The 27,516-nt window shown below is 37.9% G+C and overlaps 1 protein-coding gene across 1 annotated transcript; it reads right to left on the reverse strand.

Annotated features, from left to right (window-relative positions):
- Nucleotides 1-20,983: 20,983 nt before the first annotated feature.
- Nucleotides 20,984-27,372, reverse strand: LOC107768591 (annexin-like protein RJ4). The gene is given in 6 exon segments (NM_001324986.1): nt 20,984-21,347; nt 22,454-22,549; nt 22,936-23,148; nt 24,500-24,721; nt 26,157-26,302; nt 27,255-27,372. Coding segments are annotated over 6 exon segments (954 nt in total). The 5' UTR covers nt 27,328-27,372; the 3' UTR covers nt 20,984-21,143.
- Between the last annotated feature and the right edge of the window lie 144 nt (nt 27,373-27,516).

Genomic DNA, 27,516 nt, shown 5'->3' on the forward strand with positions numbered 1-27,516 from the left:
TGAACAATTTAGATAGGGTGTTGACTAGATGTGAGGAGACAAATTTGGTGTTTAATTGGGAGAAGTGTCACTTCATGGTAAAGGCATTGTTCTTGGCCACAAAATTTTAAAGCATGGTATTGAGGTCGATAAGGCCAAGATTGAGGTGATCTCCAAACGCCCTCCCCCTACATTCGTGAAGGGAGTGAGGAGCTTCTTGGGCCATGCGTGTTTCTATCGCTGATTCATCAAGGATTTTTCCAAAGTGGTGAACCCATTGTGCAAACTTTTGGAGAAGGATGTCAAGTTCCATTTTAATGAAGATTGTATAAAGGTATTCGAGTTGCCTCAAGTTCAAGTTGACTACTACTCCTATTATCACTGCACCGGATTGGAGCTTGCCTTTTGAGCTCATGTGCGACGCTAGTGATGTGGAGGTCGGAGCAGTTTTGGGGCAACGTTATCAACAAAATCTTCCATCCGGTCTATTATGCTAGCAAGACCGTGAATGATGCCTAAGTCAACTATACAGTGACCGAAAAGGAGCTACTTGCTATTGTTTTTTCCATGGAGAAGTTTCAGCCATATTTGATGGGTACTAAGGTGATTGTTCACACCGACCATGCGGCGCTTCGGTATTTGATGATCAAGAAAGATTCTAGGCAAGGTTGATGCAGTGGGTGCTTCTATTGCAAGAGTTTGATCTAGAGATTCAAGACCTTAAGGCTAGTAAGAATCAAGTGGCGAACCACTTGTCTCGTTTGGAGGAGGAGGGGAGGCCACATGATGGCTTTGAGATCAATGATTCATTCCCGACGAGCAACTCCAATCTATTTCAATGATCAGAATGCCATGGTTCGCCAATTTAGCCAATTATCTTGTGAGCGGTATTGTACCAAATGAGTTCTCTTCAAACCAAAGGAAGAAGCTCAAACGGGATTGCTTTGACTATTATTGGGATGAGCCGTATCTTTTCTGGATATGTACCGATGGTGTGATCCAGAGATGTGTGCCGGAAGAAGAACAAATGGGAATTCTTGAGGCTTTCCACTCGTAATCGTATGGTGGTCACCATGGTTGAACTAGAACGGCTACAAAGGTTTTGACTTGCGGATTCTATTGGCCTACCCTTTACAAGGACACTAGTGAGCTTGTCAAGCGTTGTGATGAGTGGAAAAGGGCGGTAGGATTTCTAAGAAGAATGAGATGCCCCTTACCACCATTTTAGAGATTGATATCTTTGATGTTTGAGGTATTGATTTCATGGGACCGTTCGTGAGCTCTTGTGGGAACACTTACATTTTGGTAGTTGTGGACTATGTGTAAAAATGGGTTGAAGCCATGGCTTTACCCAACAATGAAGCTCGAAGTGTGGTGGCATTCATGAAAAAGAATATCTTCACAAGGTTTGGTACTTTGAGGTCCATTATTAGTGATGGGGGTTCGCATTTTTGCAATCGAGCTTTCTATATCTTACTCACAAAATATAGTGTCACCCATAAAGTCTCAACCCCTTACCATCCTCAAGCAAGCGGACAGGTTCAAGTCTCCAACCGGGAGATCAAGAGTATTTTGTCAAAGACTATGAATGCCAACTAAACTAATTGGTCGAGAAAACTTGATGATGCTCTTTGGTCTTATAGGACGGCTTACAAAAAGTCGATTGGGATGTCTCCATATCGATTGGGTGTTTGGGAAAGTGTGTCATATTTTGGTAGAACTTGAGCATAAGGCCATGTGGGCTTTGAAAAAGTTGAACCTTGAGTGGGATGTCGCTTCAAACCTAAGAGTGGCACATTTGAATGAGCTTGATGAATTCTGGTATCATGCCTACACAAGTTTGTCCCTTTACAAGGAGAAGATGAAGTACCTCCATGACAAGTACATCCACAACAAGGAGTTTAAATAAGGTTATCTCGTGTTATTGTTCAATTCCCGATTAAGGATGTTTTGGGGCAAGTTGAAATCAAATTGGAGTGGACCCTTTGAAGTAGTGAATGTAACCCTCTTTGGTGCTCTAGATTTGTAAAATAAGAGTGATGAGGTTTTCAAAGTAAATAGGAACCGGGTTAAACATTACCTTTGCAAGGTTGATGATGGCCACATTGTGGCGGTTCTTCATTTCAAGTGATTGGTAATTTGCATCGTGCTGCGACGTTAAATCAGGCGCTTCTTGGGAGGCAACCATGTCTTTTCTTTCTTTCGTTTTTCTTCTTTAGATTAGATAGGCTTTGTTTTGTGCTAATTAGTTTTGAAGTGTATGCATGAATGGGTGTGCATGGCAGGGACTGTGCATGAATAATTTGGCTAACTGTCAAAATGCATGGTCTCAGAAGTTGGCCTGTCAAAAATGCTTAAGGAATTGTGGCCGCACACATTTTTGTGTGGTCCACATTGATACTGCGGCCGCACTCATTTTTTTGCAGTCCGCAGCAAGACTTCTCACAAGGGCAGGTAAAGAGTGCGGACCACATCAAAATTATGCTACCGCACTCAGTTCAAACTGTGGGCTCGACGGGTCAAAAGTATAAATAGATCTTTTCTCATCATTTTACAACTTTACAACCCTGAACTCTAATCGCCCAAACAACTATAGTGTATCCCATTTGTTCCCAATCTTCTCTCATTTCATCGATTCTCACCTGCATCTTCATTATTGGTATGTTAATTTCTTCATTATATTCTTCATCTTTTGTTTGCTTTTGTTCTTTGATTTAGGGTTAATTACATGCCTAAAAATATCATGCTTAGTTGTTTTTTCTTAGAATCATGTGGGTAGCATCTTGAATGATAATTGAGGTCTGGGTAAGTATCTAATGATGTTTGATTGCTGAAATCATGATGATTTTAGAACAAAATTTCATAAAGCCTAGGTTAGTGCCTGTGGAATTTGAATTATGCGGCCGCACACATTTTTTGTGCGGTATGCAATGGAGGCTATGAGATCGCACACACTTTTGTGTGGTCTGCAACCCTCTGAATTAGGAAAATTGTATGCCTAACTTGTGTGGTCCGCAATGTACTTGTGCGGCCAGACTCATTTTTGTGTGGTCCACAGTGATGAAACATCAGAGACCCCAGTAGTTTTAACCTGGGGATGTGCGGCCGCAATCAAAATTGTGCGGTCCGCACTTTTGGTTGTGCGATCGCACTCAATTTTGTGCGGTTCGCACTGGGCAGTCTGCGACCACAGTTACTTTTGTGCGGTCTACACTGCCCGTTCTGAGAAGATTATGCTGCAGCTTTCAATCATACCTCTGTATACATTATAAGCTTCAATTGTAATTGATTTATAGTTATTATATGTTGCATACAATGGTTCGCTCACGTGGAAAAGGAGATATGTCAAAATGTAGGGCAGAACCATCCCGAGGCCATGGTCGACGCAAAGGCAATCTCTCTCTGTCAATCCAAAAGGTCATAAGCAAAAAGGCCACAGCCAATAGAGCCCCTAATACCTCGGAGACCAGTGAGTATGTCCCATCCGGGGAAGCTTCTGAGGGTAACTCCGTGCAAGTATAGCCGGAAGCCCAATCATAACAAATCCCAGGGAGATTCTATTTGGTCGATGAGTCTTCATCAACTGCCAGATCGTTTGAAGGTTTAGAAGAGGGAAATCAAGACTCTGAGACCTCTTCCTCACATGCTCCCCCTGCTCCAATAAATTTAGGTGATGATGATGATGATGTTCTAGATGATGGGATAGGGGGCGATACTGCAGTGGCATGTTTAGATAGGTCGAAGAGGCCGGAGGTATGGGAGGACAGATTTGATAGTGCCACTACCTTCGCGAAGTTTAGGGAATGGTGGCCATAGAGGTTGCTCACTCTTGAGCAACATATTTTGATGAAAGATTTGAACAAGCACAACCCCAATGTCCTTAGGCAATTCCAAGAGCGGAAAGGTTGGAAATGGTTCACCAACATCGTCCTTGATGCGAATGAGTACCTGGTCATGGAATTCTATGCAAATGTTGCTCACATCAAACAGGGAACTAAGCTAACAAAGTGCGGAATCTGAAAATCCGCTTTGACTCCTATGCACTGAACAAATACGTAGGGTATGAAGAAGTGGAGGCAGTGCAATATTTGGAGAAGCTAGCCATGGGTGATGCAGCTCGTCCGTGGTTGGCTGAGATACTGGCAATCCCAAATAACACCTTTGTGGCTCATAGCAGGGGTTCCAATTATCTGGGCTATCCTGAACTTTGAAGCAAAAGGGTGGCAATCGTTTGTGTGTAGTCGTATTGACCTATGCCTCAATGACAACATGCTTCCACTTCCCCATGCAGTCTTGGTGGCTTTAATTATGGCAGGGTATCTGATAAATGTTGGTGCCATCATGTCCACCAATATCACTTTAGATGTCCAGAAGGGTGAGAGATCCTATCCGTACCCGAACTTCCTCACCGAATACATCAAGATCAAGGGGTGGAGCCGAAGCATTATGACATCGAGGTGAAGGCCAAGAAGCCTTTCTCGTGGTACCACCTCCAAGGAGTTGACAACCCGAAGTTCAAGGGTAGAGATATTACCTATGCTGGCCAGTCTGAGGAGCGAGAAGTAGTAGTTACTAATTTAGTTGTCGAGCCTTCCACAGCAGCCGGTACTTCTACTAGGACAACAGCCATGCCACCTTCATCCTCGTGAACACTTGCTTCTACTAGATTATCAGTGCCACTACCAGTGCCAGCTTCCATCTACTTATCCTCAGACTGCGCTGCGAGTCTCCCAGACATTAGTGAGCCTCAACAACTGGATGCAGACAGCTACAACAAAGTTGACTGATATATCCAGTGTTGTTGCAGCACAAATATCTGCCCCAGCAGCCCCAGCAGAGCCACAGGTGTCTCCGTCAGTGGAGGAAGTATTGAAGAAGATTATTGCCGACCAGAAGCTTATTATGGCTAAAGTGGTGGAACAAGGGAAAGCCATTGAGGATTTGGGCGAACAGATAAAAAAGATGCGGAAGTCTCAGGCATCAAAGAAGTCGGTGCACAAGCTGAGAAAGGAGATTGAGAAGATTACATTTACTGGTGACTTACCATTGGACTTGCTCATAGAGACAACAACCTCAGCAGCACAGGCACCACCAGCAACACAAACATCACCAGAGGCAGTAGCCGGCCAGTTTGAGGAGCCGGTTGCTAGTTCCCACACTTTGAGGAGATGATCCAGATGCTGAGCAACCCAGTTGTCCCTTAGCCTGGAGATGATGAGATACAACTTGAGGCTGAGGTTCCTGATGATCCTATGTAGACTGAGACCACATAGGGATTTCTCTTAACTATCTACCCTTTCCCTGTTCTTATTTTTATTAAGCATTGTGGACATGCTTATTTCATTTGTGGGGGGGTCTATTTTGATTATTTGACATTTGGGTTGTAATAACTCTAATACTATTTTTTTTTTATTTCATCTTTATTTTCCTTTGGTATGTATATATTCTCTCAATTTGATGTATATATTCTTTTCCCCCTATGTATATATTCATTTGACTTTGGTTTGTATATTCATTCATCTCGCTTTCCGTATTTTATTTCATAGCTTCTTTAGTTTGCTTTTCCTTAGTAGTATAACTTCTTATTTACCTTAGTAGCTTCTTTTTAATTTGCTAGCTTCTTTTTACGTTTTAAGTGAATAATAAGCCTTTGATTTTTTTAATGTCACGGTCCTTTCCAAAGGTGGATTATGTGTGAACCGGGTGGCTCTTCCCAACGATGGATGGCATGGCAACCTTTTGAGGGATTGAGTCTGTTTTCTTTTATGTTTTGGTAAATATAGTAGTAATGAATAAAAGCAGTCTCAAGCATGTTTCACTTGGTACCAACACATTTACCTATGATCGCATGATTAAAAATAAGTTGGTGGCAGAAAATAGCTCTAGTTATGACTCTTGTGTTAACTTAAGCAGTCATTGAGTGGTTCAAATCGAGTCATTTGTGATTCTCAATCTTAGCTAGAGTTGTTGTTGGCCCATGACTCTGTTCTTTTTAGAAATCCAGAAGCGTGACAGGTGAGATGTTTAGTTGCAAGTCCAAGTACCTGTGCTAATAGTCTAGAACTTGTCCCGAATGTTTGTCTAGGCAAAATTCTAAGTGTAGCTTGGCTTGAGAAATGATCGTAGGCTCTCTTTGATCCATTTTAAAATTTCAAATCTTTCATGGCCTACCAATGTAATATCCCTAGTCAACCCCTTTGAGCCAAAACCCTTTTTCTTTTCAATATCCACATTACAAGCCTTCATCCATTTTTGTAATGACCCTCTCTTGGAACCTGATCTTTTCTTAGCATTCTTGGGGAACAACTGGCAAAAATATAGGTTTGGGGGAGAGAATAGGAGTTTAAAAGTGATGAAAAGTACAAAAAAAAGAAAGAAATGAAGAAAAAGGAAGGCAAAAAAAATGCCAAAAAGAAAGTGAATAAAGTGAAGAGTTGAAAAAAATCCAAAAGAAAATAAGGAGGAAAGGCTGAAGTAAATGGAAAAGGAGAAAAATAAATGTCATGCTCAAGAAAGAGTGATGTTACGTCTCTCTAGTTCCCCCGATGAAGAAGAAAATGACTCAAAGAGTCAATAAAGTATGAGTCGAAAAGAGAAAATGGAGTGGTTAAGGAAAGATGAAACCATTCTATTCCAATAAGTCCTACCTTGATCCAAAAGCCTTCATTAAATCCCGCAAAATCCCTACATGATTTTAGGTTGAGTGAGCTTACATTAGTGGTGATTTACATGAGGGGCAAGCTTATGGTACTTAAAGCCGGACTTGTGATGTTCTTTTCAGAGAGATGAGCGAACTTTTCAACAATCCTTGATTCGACTGTTACATTCTAAAGTGAGATTTTCTAATAGAGAGTAAAGGAGGATGAGTTCGGGATCCACAAATGACCTACATGAAATAGCAGCTTCCTTGATGAATAGAGTCAACTTTTGATGCTCTAGTGTCACACTAGAACTATTGAAAAGCCAAATCATTGCGTTGTTGATAATTCATATGTGTTGTGGGTAATTGTTGGTCCTAGTTGATGTGTAATTGATTCACCTTAGGCTAGCTGTAATATCCCTTTTTCTAGTGAAGGTGGGAATTGCCTTATTTGCTTGAGGACAAGCAAAACTTTAAGTTTAGGGGAGTTGATAAGTAGGGATTTTGACCGCTTATTTGCTCTCTTTTACTTTCATTTTAGCTAAAAAATGCTTAAAGGTATTCCCAAAAACTAACTACATGTGCTTACTTGCAAGAACATTGGGAAACGAGCCAAAAAAGTCAAAATCAACTCATAAAGGAGTCTAAAGTAAACAAGAACCAAAACAAGGCAAAAGCGCTAGCAGTGCGGACCGCACAATTCAAGTGCGACCGTAGAAGGGTGATTCAAAGAGTGGTGTTTTGGCTATCTTAGGGAGTGCGTACGACACTAAAATTGTGCGGCCGTAGGAGATCAAGTGCGGACACATCCATTATTATGCGTTCTGCAAGATTGACCGCATCACTTTTGTGATGCCGCATAATCCTAAGTGCGGCCGCACCCACTTTTCTACGGACCACAGAAGCCTGAAGTCCCAAGCCCAAATTCCCAAGATTGTGGACTGCAAGATAATTGTGCGGCCGTAGAAGCCCACTATGCGGACCGTACTACAATTATGCAGCCGCACAACTTTCACAGGGATATTTTTGTCAGATATTTTCAGCTTTGTATAAATAGAATTTTTGGTCATTTTGAGGTTAAGTTTAGCTTGCAGAGGTGCACCTGAGCGGTTTTATTTAATTCTTTGGGTAATTTTGTACTAGATTGACTTCTAAACATTAGATTTTCTTTGTTTAATCAATTATTATGCATTCTCCCTTAATTTCTTCTTGTATTTCTTTATTTTTCATGAGTAGCTAAATCTTTAGCTAGAGTTGTGGCTCAATCCTAGTGTGGGTACTTAATGGGTATCTAATTTTAGGGCTTGTTTGTGATTGGGTTAGTGATATTTAGCCTTGTTTATGCTTAAATTCTAGAATTAATGGTTGCAAATATTGATTCATGCCTAATTGAACTAGTCTTTGCTTGAGAAAGAGAGACTAGGTTTAGGAAAACTTGGCTAACAAGGAATTTGGGTGAACTCAAGAAATTGATAGCCCTATTAAAGGGTCAAATCTAGAGATAGTAAGAACCGACTTGAGTATATAACACTTGATATGAGCAATACCCATTTGGTCTTGAGAAAGCCAAATTGGGCAAAATCACTCAAACTACCGAGAGGTATAGAGTGAGTACCCGAGTGTAATAGCTATATTACGACCCCAATTAAATCAAACTTTCCTATTAGTTTACAACCCGTTAGGTAGCCACCTAGGTGGAAGTCCCGACCCTAGATCCTTTATCATTTGAAAAACAACCAAAACGAAAAACATTATCTTCTAGTTTAATACATCCAATCATTTGTTAAAAGTAGAAATAGAAACAACTAATGAATATGTGGAAGTGCAATCTAAGGCACATCATACATTTACTCTAGGTATATACCTAATCCCATATCTAACTCCCTGAGGAATCGACCCCAACATGTGTTGGGATTTATCATTATTTCGACCGCCTCACTACCTATCATCTTAGTGTGAGTTTGGGCGAGATCAGAAAACTAGGATGCGCGACTTCATCATGGCTGATGATTCTGAGCTATGGGATGTCATATGTGACGGACCCTTTGTCCCTACCAAGAACCTTGATGACCCATCTGTAGCCATTCCCAAGACGAGGAAGGAATTCAATGATGCCGATCGAAAGGCCATAGAAAAGAATTTTCGTGCAAAGAAAATTCTTGTTTGTGGCATTAGTCCTAATGAATATAACAGGATATCGACATGTCAATTAGTAAAAGAAATCTAGGAGGCTCTTCAGACAGCTCACGAGGGAACAACACAGGTGAAGCAATCCAAGATTGATATGCTCACAACTGAATATGAGCTCTTCAGGATGTAAGGTGATGAATCCATCCAAGATATGCATACTCGATTCACCTCCATCATCAATGAGCTTCACTCTCTTGGTGAAACTATTCCAAGAAACAAGCTTGTTAGAAAAATCCTTAGTATACTGCCCAGTTCTTGGGAGAGAAAAGTAAACATCATTACAGAGGCGAAGGACTTACAGACATTGACCATGGATGAACTTGTTGGAAACTTGAAAACTTACAAAATGAAGAAGAAGAAGAAGGACAATGAAAGAAGAGAGCCCAAGAGGGAGAAGAACCTGGTCCTCACGACGGACAATAATGATTCAGGTTGTGAGGATGGTGATATGGCTTACTTGACAAGAAGATTCCAGAAGATGGTTCACAGGAATGGAGGCATTCCAAAAAGGGGAAGTTCTAGCAAGTCAAAAAATTATGACCTATATCATAAATGTGGTAAGCCAGGACACTTCATCAAGGATGCCCTCTCCTAAAGCAAGATTAGTACAAAAACAACCTTGACAAAGCAGCCAAGAGGAATCCAATTCCTGATAAATGCTTCAAGAGAAAGAATGATGCTGACAATATTGTAAAGCAAGATCTTTCTGCATGAGTAAAATGATCATGGTGATAGTTCAATGATGGTAGTGGAAAGTGAAGCAACTGAGTATGACTCAATTTTTTCTTTGATGGCTCAATCTGATGACGATGAAGATGACGACAATGATGAGGTCAATTTTCTAGATGTTCAGAAAATTTGAAATCTTACTCTCCTAAAAAGCTCATGTCATTAGCAAATGTATTAACTGATGCTTACCATAGTCTTATAAGTGATAAAGATGCGTTAACTATGGAATTAGGAGAAACTGGACAAACCAGAGATGACCTAGTAGTCGTTGTAGTTGATTTTAAAGACATAATAGAGAACCTGAAAAATGAGAAGGATGCCAGATGAGAAAATTGCCAGTATAGAACATGAGACAGATGATCTAATGGTTGTTGTGGTTGATTTAAAAGAAACCATTGAGTGTGTAAGTAAAGAAAAAGAAGCCTTAACTGAGAGAGTTGCTAATTTGAGCAAGAGAGAGATGACCTAGTAGTGGTAGTAGTAGACTTGAAGAAGACAATTGAGGAACTTAGAATGGAGAATAGGCTTGGAAACTCTGAAAAGGGAAAGGAAGTTGCGAGTGAGGCACACATTAAGCTTGAAAATGAGTTTAATTTAGTGGAGACTAGTCTTGTGTGCTGGGCTTGAGAAAAACAAACAGCTTCAGGAAGAACTAGGAAGAGTGAAGAGTGATCTTGAAAATTCTCTTAAGTGGACCTCGTTCTCTGATGTTATTACTGCCATATATGTTAACAATGGGGGGAACAGGCAGGGAATTCGATTTCAAAGGGAGAAGACTTCGTACAACCCTTATTGCAAGTATGTTACTGTACCCGACAATTCGATGTGTACCCATTGTGGTAACAATGGGCACTCAAGGAAAACTGCAAGGCCAGGGTTCAGTCTCATTGGAAAAATAAAGTCTTTGCTGAGAGAGTAACTACTGCTAGAGGAACTGGTCCTTCACATAGAAAACGCATACTACCTGCTTGGACTAAAAGAGCACTAATTCATCCATTCCCTCATTACAAGGGACCCAAACTTGTCTGGGTTCCTAAATCTAACCCTTGATTTCCTTTTGAAGGGAGTAGTAAAGGGGAGCAACCAACAATGGTACATGGATAGTGGTTGCTCAAAGCACATGACTGGAGTACAATCAATTTCCTTTCACTGAAATCCCTGCAAAGGAGAGAGTGTATCCTTTGGAAATGGAAAAAAGGGATACACTATAGGAGTTGGAAGGATTGGGTTGCTCACTCAATTGAGAACGTGTACTATGTCAGTAGCCTGAAGCATAGACTCTAGAGCGTTTCTCAGATATGCGACAAAGGAAATAAAGTGGAATCCTTGTCTAAGATATGCATAGTCACAAATCTTGTGACTGGTGAGGTGATGCTTGTGGCCAAAAGATACAAGAATATTTGTGTTGCTGATTTTAAGTCCCTGCAAAAGTGGTGATCTAAGTTGTTTGAGAGTTGTTGATGACGATGTTGAACTATAACACAGAAGGCTGGGGCATGCAAGCTTTTCACTACTAAATAAACTGGTCCATAAGGACCTGGTTCGTGGTCTGCCCAAGTCGAACTTCAAGGAACAAAAAGTGTGCGATGCTTCTACAAAAGGAAAGCATGTCAGATATTCATTCAAACCCAAAAAGGAAGTCAGCAACCTCAAGGCCACTTGATCTTCTCCGTAAGGATCTATGTGGACCAATGAGAGTGTAGAGCAGAGGAGGAAAAAGATATATCTTTGTGATAATGGATGACTACTCCAGGCTCACTTGGACTATGTTCCTCAGAACCAAGGATGAAACTTTTCAAGTATTTGTGGCCTTTGTCAAGAAGATCCAAGTGAAGATGGGAACAAATATGGCTTGTATCAGATCAGATCATGTGACAGAGTTTGAGCCAGATTCGATGAATTTTGTATTAAAAATGGGATTACTCACAACATAATCACCCCTCTTGATTTAGGATTTCAAACCAGATCAAAAGCCATAAATGCACTTGCCTTTTCAGCCTTTCTTTCCCAAATAGATCAAAGAAGCACCGAAAGATGCATACTGGATCATAGCCATGCAAGAGGAGTTGCATCAATTTGAGAGAAACAAGATATTGTACTTGGTTCCTAGACCTGCAGATCGTACCATCATAGGGACTAGCTGGGTATTCAGGAACAAACCTGATGAGTTTGAAAATACAACAAGTTGGATAAGGCATTGTATGGGTTTAAGCAGGATCCGCGATCTTGAAACGGGGGAGGAACCTGCTCATCATTCAAATATATGTTAATGATATCATTTTTGGAGCCACAACTAACTCTCCCTGTGAAGAGTTTGCAAAATCCATGGGGAGTGAGCTTGAGATGAGCATGATGGGAGAATTAAATTTCTTCTTGGGACTTCAAGTGAAGCAATCAACAAAGGGAACATTGATAAGTCAGCAGAAATATATCAAGGAGCTGATGAAAATATTTGACACGGAAGCATCAAAAGTTATCGACACTCCCATTGCCACAGCTACACATCTAGACATGGATGAACTTGGTTCTCATGTAAATCAAACCATGTATAGAGGAATCATTGGATTACTCCTGTATCTCACTGCAAGGCAAGCAGACCATACATTATGTTTAGCATCGGTCTCTATGTAAGGTTCCAGTCAAATCTAAAGGAATCTCATCTGAATGTTGCTAAAAGAATTTTGAGATATCTTAAAGGAACACATGACCTGGTTCTCTACTATCCTTCAGGTGATAATCTTGATCTCATTGGGTATGTTGATGCTGATTATGCAGGTTATCTGGTGGATAGGAAAAACACGTCTGGGATGGTACATTTTCTGGGTTCCTGCCTTATCTCATGGGTACAAGGAAGCAAAACTTAGTGGCACTCTCAATAGCTGAAGCAGAATATGTAGCAGCTGCTTCTTGTTGTGCTCAATTGTTGTGGATAAAGCAGCAATTTGAAGACTTTGAAGTGTACACTGATTGTGTACCTCTCTTGTGTGACAATACAAATGCACTCAACATGGCCAAAATTCCAGTCCAACACAAGAGGACCAAGCACATTGATGTACGTCATCACTTCATCAAGGACAATGTTGAAAAAAGGCTCATTTGTATGAAGTTTTGCGGCACTTAAGATCAAATTGTAGAAATCTTCACCAAAGCCCTGAGAAGAGAACATTATGAGAGAAATCGCATGGCACTGGGGTTGATAAAACCCAACTGAGGACCTGGTTCCCAATGATTGGCTATGAAAATCATATACTGGTAAAATTAGCTAAAGTGTTTTCTTTCCAAGTCTAACTCATTTCTATACCGTTACAGGTCGACACGTATGATAATTACAGAGCAACTGATGCAGTACATACTGGTAAAAGGGGTTAAGTTCACTTGCAAGACTTGTCAGGGAACCTAGTTCTCTTGACACAGGTTAGTAGCTTCTTTATTCTCTCATACACAATTTAAAATGGACAAAAACAATGCCACATCATCAGCATGTCAGTCTCTTTACGTTGTGTCTTTTCATCCTAAGCGTCTCACTTGCCACTGAACGATCCAACTCCCCAATCAAAATTGCCGCCGTTTCAAAACCGGTACCTCACTTTTCATAAATACGTCCATCAACATCACAACCCTTCACTTCCAAATTCAAAGTTTTCTCTTTATCTTCTCTCGTCTTAATCCACAATCTTGTCACGACCAAGATTTCACACCCTCGAGAGCCGTGATGGCACCTACTGGTGAAAACTAGGCAAGCCAAATTATCCTAATTACTTAACCTTTTCCAGTTTTAAACCGTTATCAGTGATGAGTAGATATTATGCAAATAGCAAAAATAATTAAGCGGAAGACAAAATCTGACAATTTATCTTAATACAAAACTACGGAAGTCTAAATACAACTCTACCCAGAATTTGGTGTCACAACTTCACAGACGGTCTAAGAATACTACATACAAAGTCTGAAAGATAAAATAAACACTATTTCTGAAATGAGTAAAGGAAACAGGATAAAGGAAAAGATAGGAGGTGACGCCAAGGCCCGCAGACGTCTGCAGGACTACTTCGTGTTGCCTGTGTGGGATGAAGACAGCACCCTCACTGCGGTCCAAGCACTTCGATATCAGTATCTGCGCACAGTGCAGAGTGTAGTATCAGCACAACCTACCCCATGTACTGGTAAGTGCCAAGCCTAACCTCGGCGAAGTAGTGACGAGGCTAGGACCAGACTACCAAATAAACCTGTACAATATAGCGTACAAAAATAATAAGAAGTAGATAACAATGATGGCAACAATGATCAACCAGTGATATAAATAGCAGGCAATAAAAACACCATAAATGTTTCTCAACAAATAATAGATAAAAGCGCAATCAATTTATTAAGTCCTTCAAATATAAATCTTTCACCTATAAATCCTTCAAGTAATAATCTCTAAGATAATATGTTTTTCAATAAATATATTTCGAATATATTTCCTTTAAATGAATATCTTTCAAATAAGCATCTTTCGAATATAATTCTTTCGAGTAAAGGTCATCTTGTGACGCCTTATTCACTTAACATAAAGTAGAGTACAGCTTCCAACCCAATTAGGAAATCAACAAGAAAAGATGAAATTATTTTTAGAAATTATTTGATAAAGAAGATACCCTTTTCAATTAAAGTACAATATCGAATAATCATTACCTTTAATACGAGAAATCAATAAATCAAAACATAGTAGAAATTCTTTTTTTAAGTAAAGTACAACCTCTAACGGTTTAAGAAAAATTTAGTTGAGAAATCAATTGAGTTAAAAATATAACAATTATTGAAATTTGGAGTATTGAACATATAAAAAAAAGTGAAAATAGAATATCAAGAGAATTATAAAGGAATCAAAATCCAACCACTAAAAAGAATAAGGAAAACAAAGGTAGATTTTACTTTCTTTTCACATCTTGTTGCAGGTGTGCAACCCGATCCCATTTCCTATATCTCGTGGCAGGCGTGCCACCCGCTCCCATTTCATGTATCTCGTGGTAAGCGTACCACACGCTCCCATTTCATTATATCTTGTGGTAGGCGTACCACCTGCTCCCATTTCATTATATCTTGTGATAGGCGTACCACCCACTCCCATTTTATTATATCTTGTGGTAGGCGTACCACCCGCTCCCATTTCATTATATCTTGTGGTAGGCGTACCACCCGCTCCCATTTCATTATATCTTGTGGTAGGCGTACCACCCGCTCCCAGTTACAAGCCAACAATAATCACAAGGAATCCCGGCAAGGGAACAAGAGCAATATAACAACTTCCCAGCAAGGGAACAATGATATTTCAACAACATCCAGGTAAGGGAATAATACTATCAAAACAAACATCCCAAAAAGGGAACAATAATATCAAACAAATATCCCGGCAAGGGAACAATGGTGATAATAACATATGAAGCGCAATAAACCATAAGGGAGTCATAACAATTATAATACAAGACTCACGGGCATGCTTGACACCAACGTATAGATACTCGTCACCATGCCTATACGTCGTACTCCACAATTAACATGTAGCAAATAAGACATAACTCCTAATCCCTCAAGCTAAGGTTAGACAAAAGACTTACCTCGCTTTGCAACCAATTCAAAATTCCAACAAGCCTTTATCTCGTGAATTCGTGCCTGAAATTCTCAAATCTAGTCATAAACAATTCGATTCAGTCAATAAAAATTATAGGAATTAATTCCATATGAAATTCTACATTTTCCATTTAAAATCCGAAATTGCACTAAAATTCGCCCGTCTCGGAATCCGATGAAACTCACAAAATCCGACAACCCATTCAGCCACGAGTCCAACCATACCAAAATTACTAAATTCCGATATCGGATTGGATTTCTAATCTTAAATTTTCATTTTTGGAAAATTTGGCTAAAAATCTGATTTTTCTTCCATAAATTCATGGATTCATGATGTAAATGCATATGGAACCATGAAATATAATCAATATAGGATAAGGAATACTTACCCCAATGTTTTCACGTGAAATCGCCCAAATCGCCCAAGAACCGAGCTCCAAAAATTCCAAAACGAAATGACAAATTGACTGATTTTTGTGATTAAATGTTTCTGCCCATCCGTCACTAAAAGCCATTTTCGTCACTAAAAGTCTACTAGAAACAGCTTTATCATCCCTTATTCAATTGATCATAACTTTCTGTACAAATGTCCAAATGTTGAACGATTTAATGTTCTGAAAACTAGAATGCAAGGGCTACAACTTTCGTGTTTTGTAATTTTTAGATTCCTTATATATTTCGAGATATAAGCTTCCAAAGTAGCCTCCTCGCATCAAACATTTCTGGAAAATTTCAAAACAGCTTTACCAACCCTTATTCAATCGATCATAACTTTCTGTACAAATATCCAAAAATTAATGGTTTAGCTTTCTGGAAACTAGGATGCAAGGGCTACAACTTTCATGTATTGTAAATTTACAGATTCCTTATGTATTTTGAGATATAAGCTTCCGAAATAGGATCCACGATTGCACAGTTGCTGTCCAAGATAGCTTCCGCAGCAGAAATTCCAGCAACCTTTTTTGTCCGATTTCCATTCCGTTAACCTTCCAAAATCCACCCGAGGCCCTTAGGACCTTAACCAATTATACCAACATGTCCCAAAATATAATATGAACTTAATCAAGGCTTCAAACCACGTCAAACAACACCGAAATTATGAATCGCGCATCGAATTGAATTATGAGTTTTCAAATCTTCCAACTTCTATATTTTGTGCCGAAACATATCGAATCAATCCGGAATGACTTCAAATTTTACACACAAGTCATACATGAAATAATGGAGTTGTTCCAAGTTTCACAATCAAATTCCGACCCCGATATCAAAAAGTCAACTCTCGGTCAAAATTTTCCAAAAATCTTCTATTTTCCAACTTTCGCCAAAATGCGCCGAATTGTCCTACAGACTTCCAAATCCAAATCCGAATATGATCCTAAGTCCAAAATCACCACACGAAACAATTGGAATCATCAAAATTCAATTCCGGGGTCGTTTGCTCAAAGTCAAATCTCCGTTCAAACTTAAAAAGTCTTTAGCCTTAGATTTCTAGATTCCGTTAAATGGCGATAATTTGATCTATGGACTTCCGAATTCGATTTCGGGCATATGACCAAGTCCCAAATCACGATACGGAACTATTGTAATGGTCAAAACTTGGATCCGGGTTCGTTTGCTCAAAATGTTGATCAGAGTCAACTCAGTTGAGTTTTAAAGCTCTAATTCATAATTTAATCCATTTTTTATAAAAAAAAAAACCTTCCAGAAAATTATACGAACTGTGCACGCAAGTCGAGGAATTATTGATAGAGCTTTTTAAGGTCTTAAAATACTGAGATGATTATTTAATTTAAAGATGACATTTTGGGTCATCACAAATCTCTTCCAGTAAAACTTCACCATGTCTGAAAATCAAGTAACTCTCAATGCACCTGATAGTACCCCCATTGAGCCCACACCAGTTAGAACTCCAGCGATAGACTCCTCTCCCAACACAACTACCAGTCCAAACCCTAAAGCAGAGTCTCCTCCATACTCTACTCCCTCTCCTACTCGCTCAAATTCTGTTCCTCATCAAATTCATGAGAAGATGACTCCGAGCAAGTCTGAGAATGCCTGTCCTCCTCTAGTCTCGATAGTCAAACAGAGTGAACTAGGTGATTTGGTTCAAGAAGAAAATCAGGAAACATCGACTCTCTCCATGGAAGAGCCCTTTAGTAAAAATCCAACGATTAGTCATGAAAAGGCTGAGACAACTATGATAGGTTGTGATTCTATAGGTATCATTCCTCCCTCTGTTGAAATTTCCATGGAACCACAAGAAAAGGAGGCAATAGAAAATATGCTCTCCATCGCTTCTAAAGGGGTTGTTGTAGAGGAAGGGTTAGGGGGATCTAAGTCTCAGGGGGAAGAGCCTCATCCCACAAAATAAAGGGAAGCACTTGTGCCATTTGAACAACCGGCATAAGATGATGCTACCAGGGTCCCAAATGATGGACCTGATCCTTCCGCGGAGGATCCAGGTCAGGGGTCATTTCCCCAGGTCAGTGTTTATCCTGCTTCTTCTCCCCACTTCTATGCTGATCTTCTAAATATGGTGGTGCTTGAGATGAAGTCTGATAGTGAAGAAGACCTAGATGATATGGTGATTGCTAGTTTTGTTAGGGCTAGGAGTAAGTCAATTGCAGCTCCAGAGCCAACCCCTAATCGACCCACTACACAGTTGCAGAAAAAGGAGGCTCTAGAGTCTACTCTTAAGAATAGTCAAAGGAGTAAAAGAAAGAAAAGGCTGGTAAAGGATGGAAAAGTTGTGCATCAAAACGTCGTCCATGTGGTAAATGTGAATGAGGAAGCAGAAGAGAAACCAAGTTCCTTGACTCACAAGTCCTCGGGGTAGAAACACTCTCACTTTCAATCCGAAAGAAACACTTCTACAAGTGTTGAAAGTCCAACCAAGAGTGATGATATTGTTCCTAGTGAAAACTTTGTAGAGAAATCTGGTGATAAGATAGTGAAAGAGAGTGGTGGAGAGTCTGATGATGAAGAAGTGGAAAATTCTAGAGAACATATGCATAAAAAGTCAGTGGATAAGGGAAAGTCTACTCGCAAGTCAGTGAAAAGAAAAGTGGATGATGATGAGGAACCTGGTACCATCAACAAAGCAAAAGTTGGTGAGTCTATGAGTTCTGAGAAAGAGAAGTTGAGAAATCAGAAGGTACTATGGGCTGCACATTTTCCCCTGACATTGTAGAGCTTGCTGGGATGAGACAGTTAGTGAAAATTTGTGATTTACAATAATGGACTCATTTTTTTACAAATGATGTTCCAAAAGTATATGAGGAGGAGGTGCGGAGTTTTTATGCTGACCTCTTCAGAGTTGAAGACGATCAAATCTATGTGTTGATAAATAGGGTGGATATAGTGATGGACTCTTCCGTGTTGGGGTCTATCCTGGGTGTTCCTTCTGCAGGGATATCGTCTGTTCAGGGTGCCTGTACGTAAAATTTCAAAAATTTCATTGTCAAGGACAAGACAATCTAGCAAGGGGAACGGGTGCATAAGAAGGCACTCCTTCTAGTATATCAGGTGCTTTTTGAGATGGTTAACAAAGTTCTGCTTCCTCGCGCTGAGAGGAGATCTATTATGTCCAAAGCTGGCATGGTCCTTATGGAAGCCTTGGATGGTTTTACCACCATCAATCTGCCTGGGATGATGATTGAGCATATGCAAAAGGTGGCAAAACTTTAAGGATGGCAACCATGGGCTACCTTATGAGTTTCTTCTCATAAAGGTCTTCGAGTTCTTCAAACTGCGTCTGGGACAAGCCAAAGTGCGCACTAAAAAGTAAACCTTCTCCAAGACCACTCTTGAGGAGTGCGAGTGTATTGACAGGGTCGGAGGAGTTGGAAGCACCTATATTATCTCTCAACTAATAAATGCTTAAAATAGTGTCATAGAGAAGATCCGGAAGTTGAAGGCTACGAACATGATTCTTGAGAGTCAGCTCAATCAGCTACAAGAGGCACCTGGTTCCAGTAGTTCTCATAGATCAAAGGTTGCCCGCCTGATAAAGGAGAATGCTGAGCATAGAAAACAGGTGGAGGACCTTAAAGAAAAACTACTCAATGAGCAAATGTCCGCGAATGCTTCCTCAAAACCTTTGCTCCCTCCTCAAAGCCCTATTCCCCTGGTGTCCCCTAAGCAGTGTCCCCTTCAACGTCCAGTTTCCAGTGTCAGTCTCTTATGAATGTTTCTCATGATGCCTTTTGTTGTTGATGCTTGTTTTTGTTTGTGTTTTGAATTGTGGATAGTACATTGATTCTGCTCCCGTTTGAAACATCCAAAGTGTTTTATGGAAGCTTTTCCCATTTTATCGTGTATGATACTATTATTTTATCTCTATTTTCTATCATATTGTGTACACACATGTGGCATCAGTTAACCACACTAGACTTCTTTTCGTTACATACTTAGTATTCTTCTTTTTATGATGCCAAAAAGGGGAAGATTTATGCATAATTGAATAATAATGTGCACTGATTAAGGGGGAATACAGATTCAGGGGGAACTCAATGGGCTTCCTGGTTCATTATCTAGTTCTTTATGGTTCTTTGTATGATTTTTAATTATAAGTTTGTCATCATCAAAAAAGAAAAAATTAATAGGTTACAAGTACCTTGTTTTATGTTTTGATGATCTAACAAACTTATTGTCAAGAACCAGATAAGGAACCTATTACGCATTCTCAAGACCTTAAGATCAAAAGGTTCCACCTTGGGATATAGAGTTGAAGGAATAGTTGAGGGAACAGGTCGCTACCAACTCCCGAGGTAACTGTACGAAGTCAACTCTCCAGCTGGAAAAGTTGCTACCTGCATACGCTACAGTACAGGAATAGTGCAGCAGTTAACTTTTTTAGGAAGGCTTTTTACCTACCTTGCTTACATCATTGCAAGTGATGTCACACATGTATTATTAACATCAAGGAAGGTAAAACAAAAATCACTTGAACACTTAGAGAATTCACTCAAGCACTTCAACAGTGATTAAGCTTCTCATCAACAATTCTTAAGTGGATCAAGAACAAAGAGCAACACTACTACGTACCGGTTCCTCGTATCAAGTGATTGTATGTCCTTAGTTGAGTTGTAACTTTGTTAATGTTCTTACTTGTAACTCCTACTTAGCTTACTTAGAAGCAGTGTGTAGGAAACTATTGTCAATCATAAACCCCCGTGTTTGTGTCTTGGCTAGAGTTAGTCAAGTTGTGAAGTCTTTGTAATAGAGATATTATAAAGTGGCTTGTAATAGGTATGTTATAAGTTAGTGAGGGATTAAGAGGTTAATTCCTAGGTTACATAGGTTGTAATCTAAAAATTGCTCAGTAGTGAAGTTGAAATCCTACAAGGGTAGGTTATGGTTTTTAATCCCGTTGAGCGGAGAATTTTTCACGTAAAATTCCTCGTCATTTACTTACTGCAGTGTACGTGTGTTCTGACGAACCTGATAGAGAACCTGATTCTCTATAGAGTTTGGTGGACCTTTGTATTTTATCACAAACCAATTGAAATCAATCACAATTAAGCAATATGTCTTATTTTTTCAACAACACACAAAAAGAAAATGGTGATGAAGGAGGGACGAAGAAGAAGCAGCTCATGTTCTTTTGGGTATCTATATATTTGCTAATAGTTTTTTACACTTAAGAAGTATATTGATGAAATTTCTTGGTGGGATAAACCAAAAGTTGTCTCCAAGTGGTGTTAATAGAAATTATGCCCAATTTTTGCTCTATACGATTCATGTTAATATATATTCTCTATTTCACAAATTAGCCTTTCGTATTAAATTCAGTAAGTCATTGATGAATGTGTAACAAGTAGGCCCTTGAATCTTGACGGAAAAGAATATTGATAGTAGCAACCAAAAATAGTACTTGGTAACACAAAAAGAACATTAAGAGAAACAAAATAGCAACAACGTTAACGAAGTCTTTTTGTTCAAACCGGCCAAACCTTAAAACTCAGAAAACAGAAAGACAATTTCTGAATATGAATTAGTTATCATTTCCCAATAGAGTGAGAAGGAAAGCCTTGTAATCTCCAGAAGTGTGCTTGGAGACAGCATGATCAAGAGTGACACTGTTCCTCTTGTAGTAAATCTCCTTGATATCCTTTAAGTCCTTCTCTGCCCTTGTAACTATCACTCTTGTCAGTGACTCTTCATCAGTCCCAGACTCGTTAATAGCATAGCGGATTACCTGGAGGTCAATTTGACAGAGTTCAGACGAAATTGAATCCAGAATATGTACTAAAGTGACCAATTTTAATTATATGTTTACATTAAACTGTTTTTCATATATGTAATCATAATCTAATATGCCTCTGTGGGCACTCCGTGGCGGACGCATGTGGAAACAAGCGGGTACAACTGAACCCGCTTGAAGCTGCGCAAATTTTGTATAAATATTTTATTTGAACCTACTTGGCAACTACTATTTTACGACTAAAGTTATGTATTTCTAAAATTGAACCCGCTTGCACAAAATCTTGGGTCAGGGCAGGTGCGGGATAGTTAGGGATCATAGCGGTTTCAGGACTCAACACTATTAGATTGTTATTGTAAGGTGATCGAAAAGTATGAAACCCTGTTTTTGTTCTTAGGACGTCACATCCAATGTTTTTTTTATTTATAGGAATGTTAGGCATTTGCAACTTTGTTAACGTTAGCGTCTGGCATGGTAATTTTTGAATCTTTTTTTTAGAGAAATCTTTTGTTTAAAAGAAAAAAAAAACTAGTATTTTCTTGACAAATGGTTTGAGAGTGTGCTTGCAAAAAAATGTTCTTCATCCACCCACAAAATACTAATACATTTTCAATAAAGAAAAACTAAGTTTTCCTTTTTACATAATCTATTTTTTCCCAAAAAGTTTTCCCAACTTTTTCTGAAGGATGTTCAAACGGCTAATTTGATTTTTAGAGAAATAAACAATCTTTGTTACAAAATTTTAAAGATAATATTTCAAACGACATCGAAATTTAATGGTGAGTGTCTTATAAAGTACTTTCTCCGTTCCAATTTATGTTAACCTATTTTCTTTTTGGTCCGTTCAAAAAAGAATGACCCCTATCTAAATTTGAAAACAATTTAGCTTAAACTTTAAATTCTACCCTTAATGAGAATCTTTTTTAATCAAACAAATACTCTGGACCCCTTTTTGATTTGTTTATGACCACAAATTTCAAAAATCTTTATTTTTCTTAAATTCTGAATATATTCAAACAGTTCACATAAATTGGAATGGATGGAGTATTAATTATTCATAGACGCCTTCTATAAAAATGACTGCTTAGGTAATTACTTACCTTTTCATAGTATTTCTGGGGGTCATTAATGCATCGGATTGTTGTACGTAGTGCTACTAGGTATTCTTTAGCAGCATTTGCGTCATCCCTCAAGTGCTGAAAAAGGAAAGGAGGAAAAAGAATTAAGAAATTAACCATAAATATACTCGGCTAAAAGACCAAATTATGTAAAAAGAAATGGTCACTTTAAATTTGAAAATTATAATTTAACTTAAATTTTCAATTCTATCCTAAATAAGAAGCTTTTATAGTCGCACAAAGTGACGTTATATACATATTAAAGAGATTTCACAATATTCGAGAATACTATAATCTTGCAAATCTTACTTATATTAAAGAAGTTAATACTCGTACTTAATATGTAAGACAGTTCATGATGTATAATGTGTTTTTGTTACTTAACTATTGTAAACCTCAAGAAAATTGTAAATAAAGAAATATTAGAAACAGTCACTACTCCAATTTTTATGCATTCTTGTTACCTTGGTAATTGAAGAGCCATAATCATCCTTGTAGCGGTTGAGAGTTGCTATGAGTTGAGGGATGCTCCTTGTTGAAATAATTCTAACAATTTCTTCATGATTGAATTCCTTGTTACATATTGCACTGTGAAGGTTGTCAGCCTCGGTGTTTGCTACTCTTGCATTTATCTCTTTACCAGCATACCTGTATATGCCCACTAGGGCAACCAAAAGCTGTTTCGCTAAAAAAAAAAAAAAAAAAAATATATATATATATATATATATATATATATATATATATAATCAGATATAGACTACTATATCATGACTACGCAATACACAAAAAAATAAAAAATAAATAACTAGGTACTACCTTCTTTAGTACCTAGTTTAACAAGTAATGCCTTCCGAGAATTAAAATTAGATAAAATTAGGAGTGTCAAATGGGATGTCGGAAGATATTCTGATGGGTTAAAACACATCGAATCAATAAACAGTTTGAGTAATAACTCGCATAATGTTTGTTTGGGTGAAGATGAACAGGTCAATTTGGGCTACACAATGAGCCATAACTCAATCCCTTCAACTCAAAATAATTTTTTCATTGGTTTGTCTGTTTTTTGTAATTTGTTTAATTAAAATAAAATCTTTTCTTAAAATTTATCATAACTATATCAAACAAATCAAACCTCAAAAAAGTATGTATATTCTATTCTTCATAAATTTTTGTATGGGTTCAATTTGGGTTATTATGCAAGCCAAATTGTTCCAAACTTTTAGATGGATTAATTTGGACTACCCCAATTATTACCCACTAATAAATATATATACCCAGCTCAAACTTGAGCAAATAGGGTCAAAGTAGATTTTTACGGGTTAAATTTTACACCTGTGACCCCTATAAGTAGACCTGTTAAATGGGTCGACCCGACCCGAATCCGAACCTGTTGACTCTTGGCCCGTGGATCCTTAACCGGCCGATCCGATTTACTTTCTTATGGGGGCCGGTCCGGATTTGACCCGTTAATTAAAATATGTTGACCCCACCCAGACCAGTAACCTGTAATCCTTTAACCCGAATGTTATATATATATGAACTTGAAATTACTACATGTCCTTAAAGCCAATTAGAATAAAAATGAAAGAAAAATCATACTTTATTAACATTAAAATTTGAGAAAGATATGGAATTCAGATATTTCTATAACTAATAGTCTAAAAAATATGGAATTCGCCTATTTCGACAAGACGCCTCATAGTGTGTGGTACTATATTCTTTCTTCAATGTTTGAATTCAATTTTTTACCACTTGTCTGAATATATATATGTGAGCTGGTCCGGGCCGGTTGACCCATGGGTCAGCTACCGGTTCGAGTCCGGTCCGGTTTGGTAGGTCAAAATATTATAGCCCGGCCCAAGACCCTTAAATTAATGAATTGGTCCGGTTAGGATTTTGTGGATCATGAGCCGGTTAAAGGGTCAATTTTAATGGATTATGTGAGCCGGTTCGTAGGTCGACCCAGCCTATTTGACATGTCTACCTATAAGTAACCAACAAAATAAAAGTATATATAGGTAAACATGCCTTTCGAAGATCACCAGCAGAATGCTCAGCCAAATCTTCCTCCACAGAGCGCTTGTAGCGAGCTTGATAGGCACGTTTCACAGCCAAGAACTCTTCAGGGGAATAGATACATGAGTACTCAATAATCACACGATAATCTGGAATTGGTGTCTCTTTTATTGCAGCGTGCAACATTACTGCATCTCTGTCTTCTGGATCTAGAATCCATCTGTATACTGCTTTCTGCATTCATTATATAACATTAGATAGATAAACAGATCATGAAATACAAAAAGAGTTGACAATGGTAAGCAACCTCCACTTCCAACCAAGAGGTTGTGAGTTCGAGTCTCCCCAAGAGCAAGGTGGAAAGTTCTTGGAGGGAAGGATGCCAAGGGTCTATTTGAAAACACTGTAACTTTATAATAAGTACTAAGTAATCTTTGGTAAAATTTTATGGATGGTGCAAACTTTTCTCATAATGTCTGTAAATAACTTAAATAAAAAAAAGACGCTAATATTAATGAGTTGGGAGTGATCAATTATACAACAGAAGGATTCCGTCCAAAATAATTGAAAGAGGAAAAAGGACTTAAAGAACAGTAAATGACGACGTATTTCCATTAGATGTAGACAAAAGTTTAGAAATATTATTGTGTTAGCTAAAATGAAACGTGTGAAGAAATTAAAGTTGTTATTGAAAATTCAAGGCCTAGAAAAATAACCAAGACTTCTCATTGCCTGCATAGAAGAAAAAATGAGCCAAAAAATTGTTAGAAAAATTCAATGTCTAGGAAACAATAACATCATTTAGTCTGAATGACTGCAAAAAGAAAGAATCTTTTTGCATGTATTATCTTGTTTAAAAGAATAAAACAAAGATGGGGACTAGGTTTATTTGTATCAGGTGGGCACTTAATTTAATTAGAAGAAAGTCGTTTCCAGAGAATTAATACTTCAGTATTTCTTCTTCTAGCTATTGTTATATTTACCAGAGGCAAAAAGTATTACCAAGAAAAAAGATTAGGAGTACTAATTTCTAATATTAGTATTTTTAATTGTTACACAACTTTTACCGTGTAGTTTTTATCAGTTTTTATGTACGTTAAAATTTAAAAATCATTATTTATATAGAATTTCTCAAAAAGTTAAGAAATCAATCCAAGTTTACTACAAAAATTTGATGCATCTATCCTATAATTCCGAAGGTCATCCCTTTGTTTTTTTCAGGATAAAAGGAGTATTTTCAATTCGTACATTTTCCACCAAATGTTGGGCCTTATATCGTGCGCACACATATTATTTATCTGTCCAACCGGACGGTGCATTTTCTTATTGCATAATTAAAAATAACAATCGAATTCGGTCGGAAAATACCGACCGATTTCGATCAATTTTTTTTTGATAAAACTTATTCTTTTTGGGTCGCTTGTGAAAATTAATTGACCGACTGAAATCGGTTGGAAATTCCGACCGACTTCGGTCACTATTTATTATCGACCAACCTAATTTCAACGGATTGAAGTCGATAAAAAATTGGTCGGTTTTTTCAATGTATTTCTGGACGATTTTAGGCAGTTTTCTAGCCGTGAATTAAGCCAAATGTCGCAATTGTCAAATTAATCAAGTTATAGATAAATATTCAGAATTTTAAATGAAATAATTAAGAAGAGGATACCTCGAAGTGTCCAGACAACTCAGATTCAAGGCGCTTCACAAGATCTTCATTGTACAACTCCTCGTAAGCTCGTCTAATCAGCTTCTTCTGAGTTGCGTTTCTATGCCCAAATATCGAAATTATGGCTTTCTCATCTGTTCCCCAACCTAAATTCCACTTGACAAAAGTGTAATAAGAAAAAATGTGACAATAAAGGAAAATAAAATTATCAAAATCAGTCTTAAATAAAAAAAAAAAAAAATGAGTTACAAACAGAAAAATAAAAATAAAAATTGTACAGTTGCCAAAGAGAGTGGCCCATTAAATATTAATCGACTGGGGGAAGGATATTGTTCAACGCATATAAAATCAAGAAATAAAAGTGACCATTGAATGGAAGCAAACAGTTTAATTTTGTGGGAAACGAAAATAGAAAAAAACAAGAAAAAGAAAAGAAGGAAAACTGGATAACCTGAGGATGGTTAATGCATGATCAGGCTATTGAAGGAAAAAAAAAAAGATTGGGTTAGACTGCAAGATTAAGGTGCTGAATTATACATGGTGAAGGCTGGTTAGTTCCTAGTAAAAATATTATAATATATATATATATATATATAAAAAAAAGCTATGAAGTATATTTATTGCTAATATGTCGCGAAATAGCCTATAACTAATAGAATGTTTTTGATAATTTATCGTTAATCCATCATTCAATAAAATTAGCAATGAATTCTTACGGTTAGCGACATAATATGTTCGTCACAAATTCTAGTTCTTGTTTATTATTTTCTTTTGTAGTTACAGAAAACACCATATATCCTGGATAGAGATATCATAACATGAGGTACAGAATTGCAGTAGAAATTAAACTAACAAACCATTGGATAGTGACGATCCGCAAAAAGAAAAAGAAAACACTTCATTCAAACTTGATAACGGTGAAAAGGAAAAGAATAATAAGTCGGATTTAAGTTATGTAAACGACTTATTAATGAAAGATAAAGTAGAGGCATCATAATTGATGATGAAACAAGAATAGGATATTACCAACCCGAAAAAAAAAAAAGAAGAATATGAAAGGAAAGAGTGACAAGTTTGATGAGATATATAATAATTAACCTTGACAAGCCTTCCTAATAGCCTCTGCATCAGCAACAGGAGAAGGGTTTTCAGGGTAATTGATTGTAGCCATCGTTAAACTCTCTTCCTAATCAATGGATTTAATTTCTTCTCTCTTTGATATGTTCATAGACGTCCTTCTACAATTTATACTACTCAAAGTAATTAACTTAGTCAGATCAATTACTATTGAAAGTAACGCCATTTTGACACATTACTTGCTCCATTAATTAAAAATATTTATGAATGGCAAAGAGACAAA

The sequence above is a fragment of the Nicotiana tabacum genome, chromosome 5, assembly GCF_000715075.1.
Source record: "Nicotiana tabacum cultivar K326 chromosome 5, ASM71507v2, whole genome shotgun sequence".
Taxonomy (NCBI): domain Eukaryota; kingdom Viridiplantae; phylum Streptophyta; class Magnoliopsida; order Solanales; family Solanaceae; genus Nicotiana; species Nicotiana tabacum.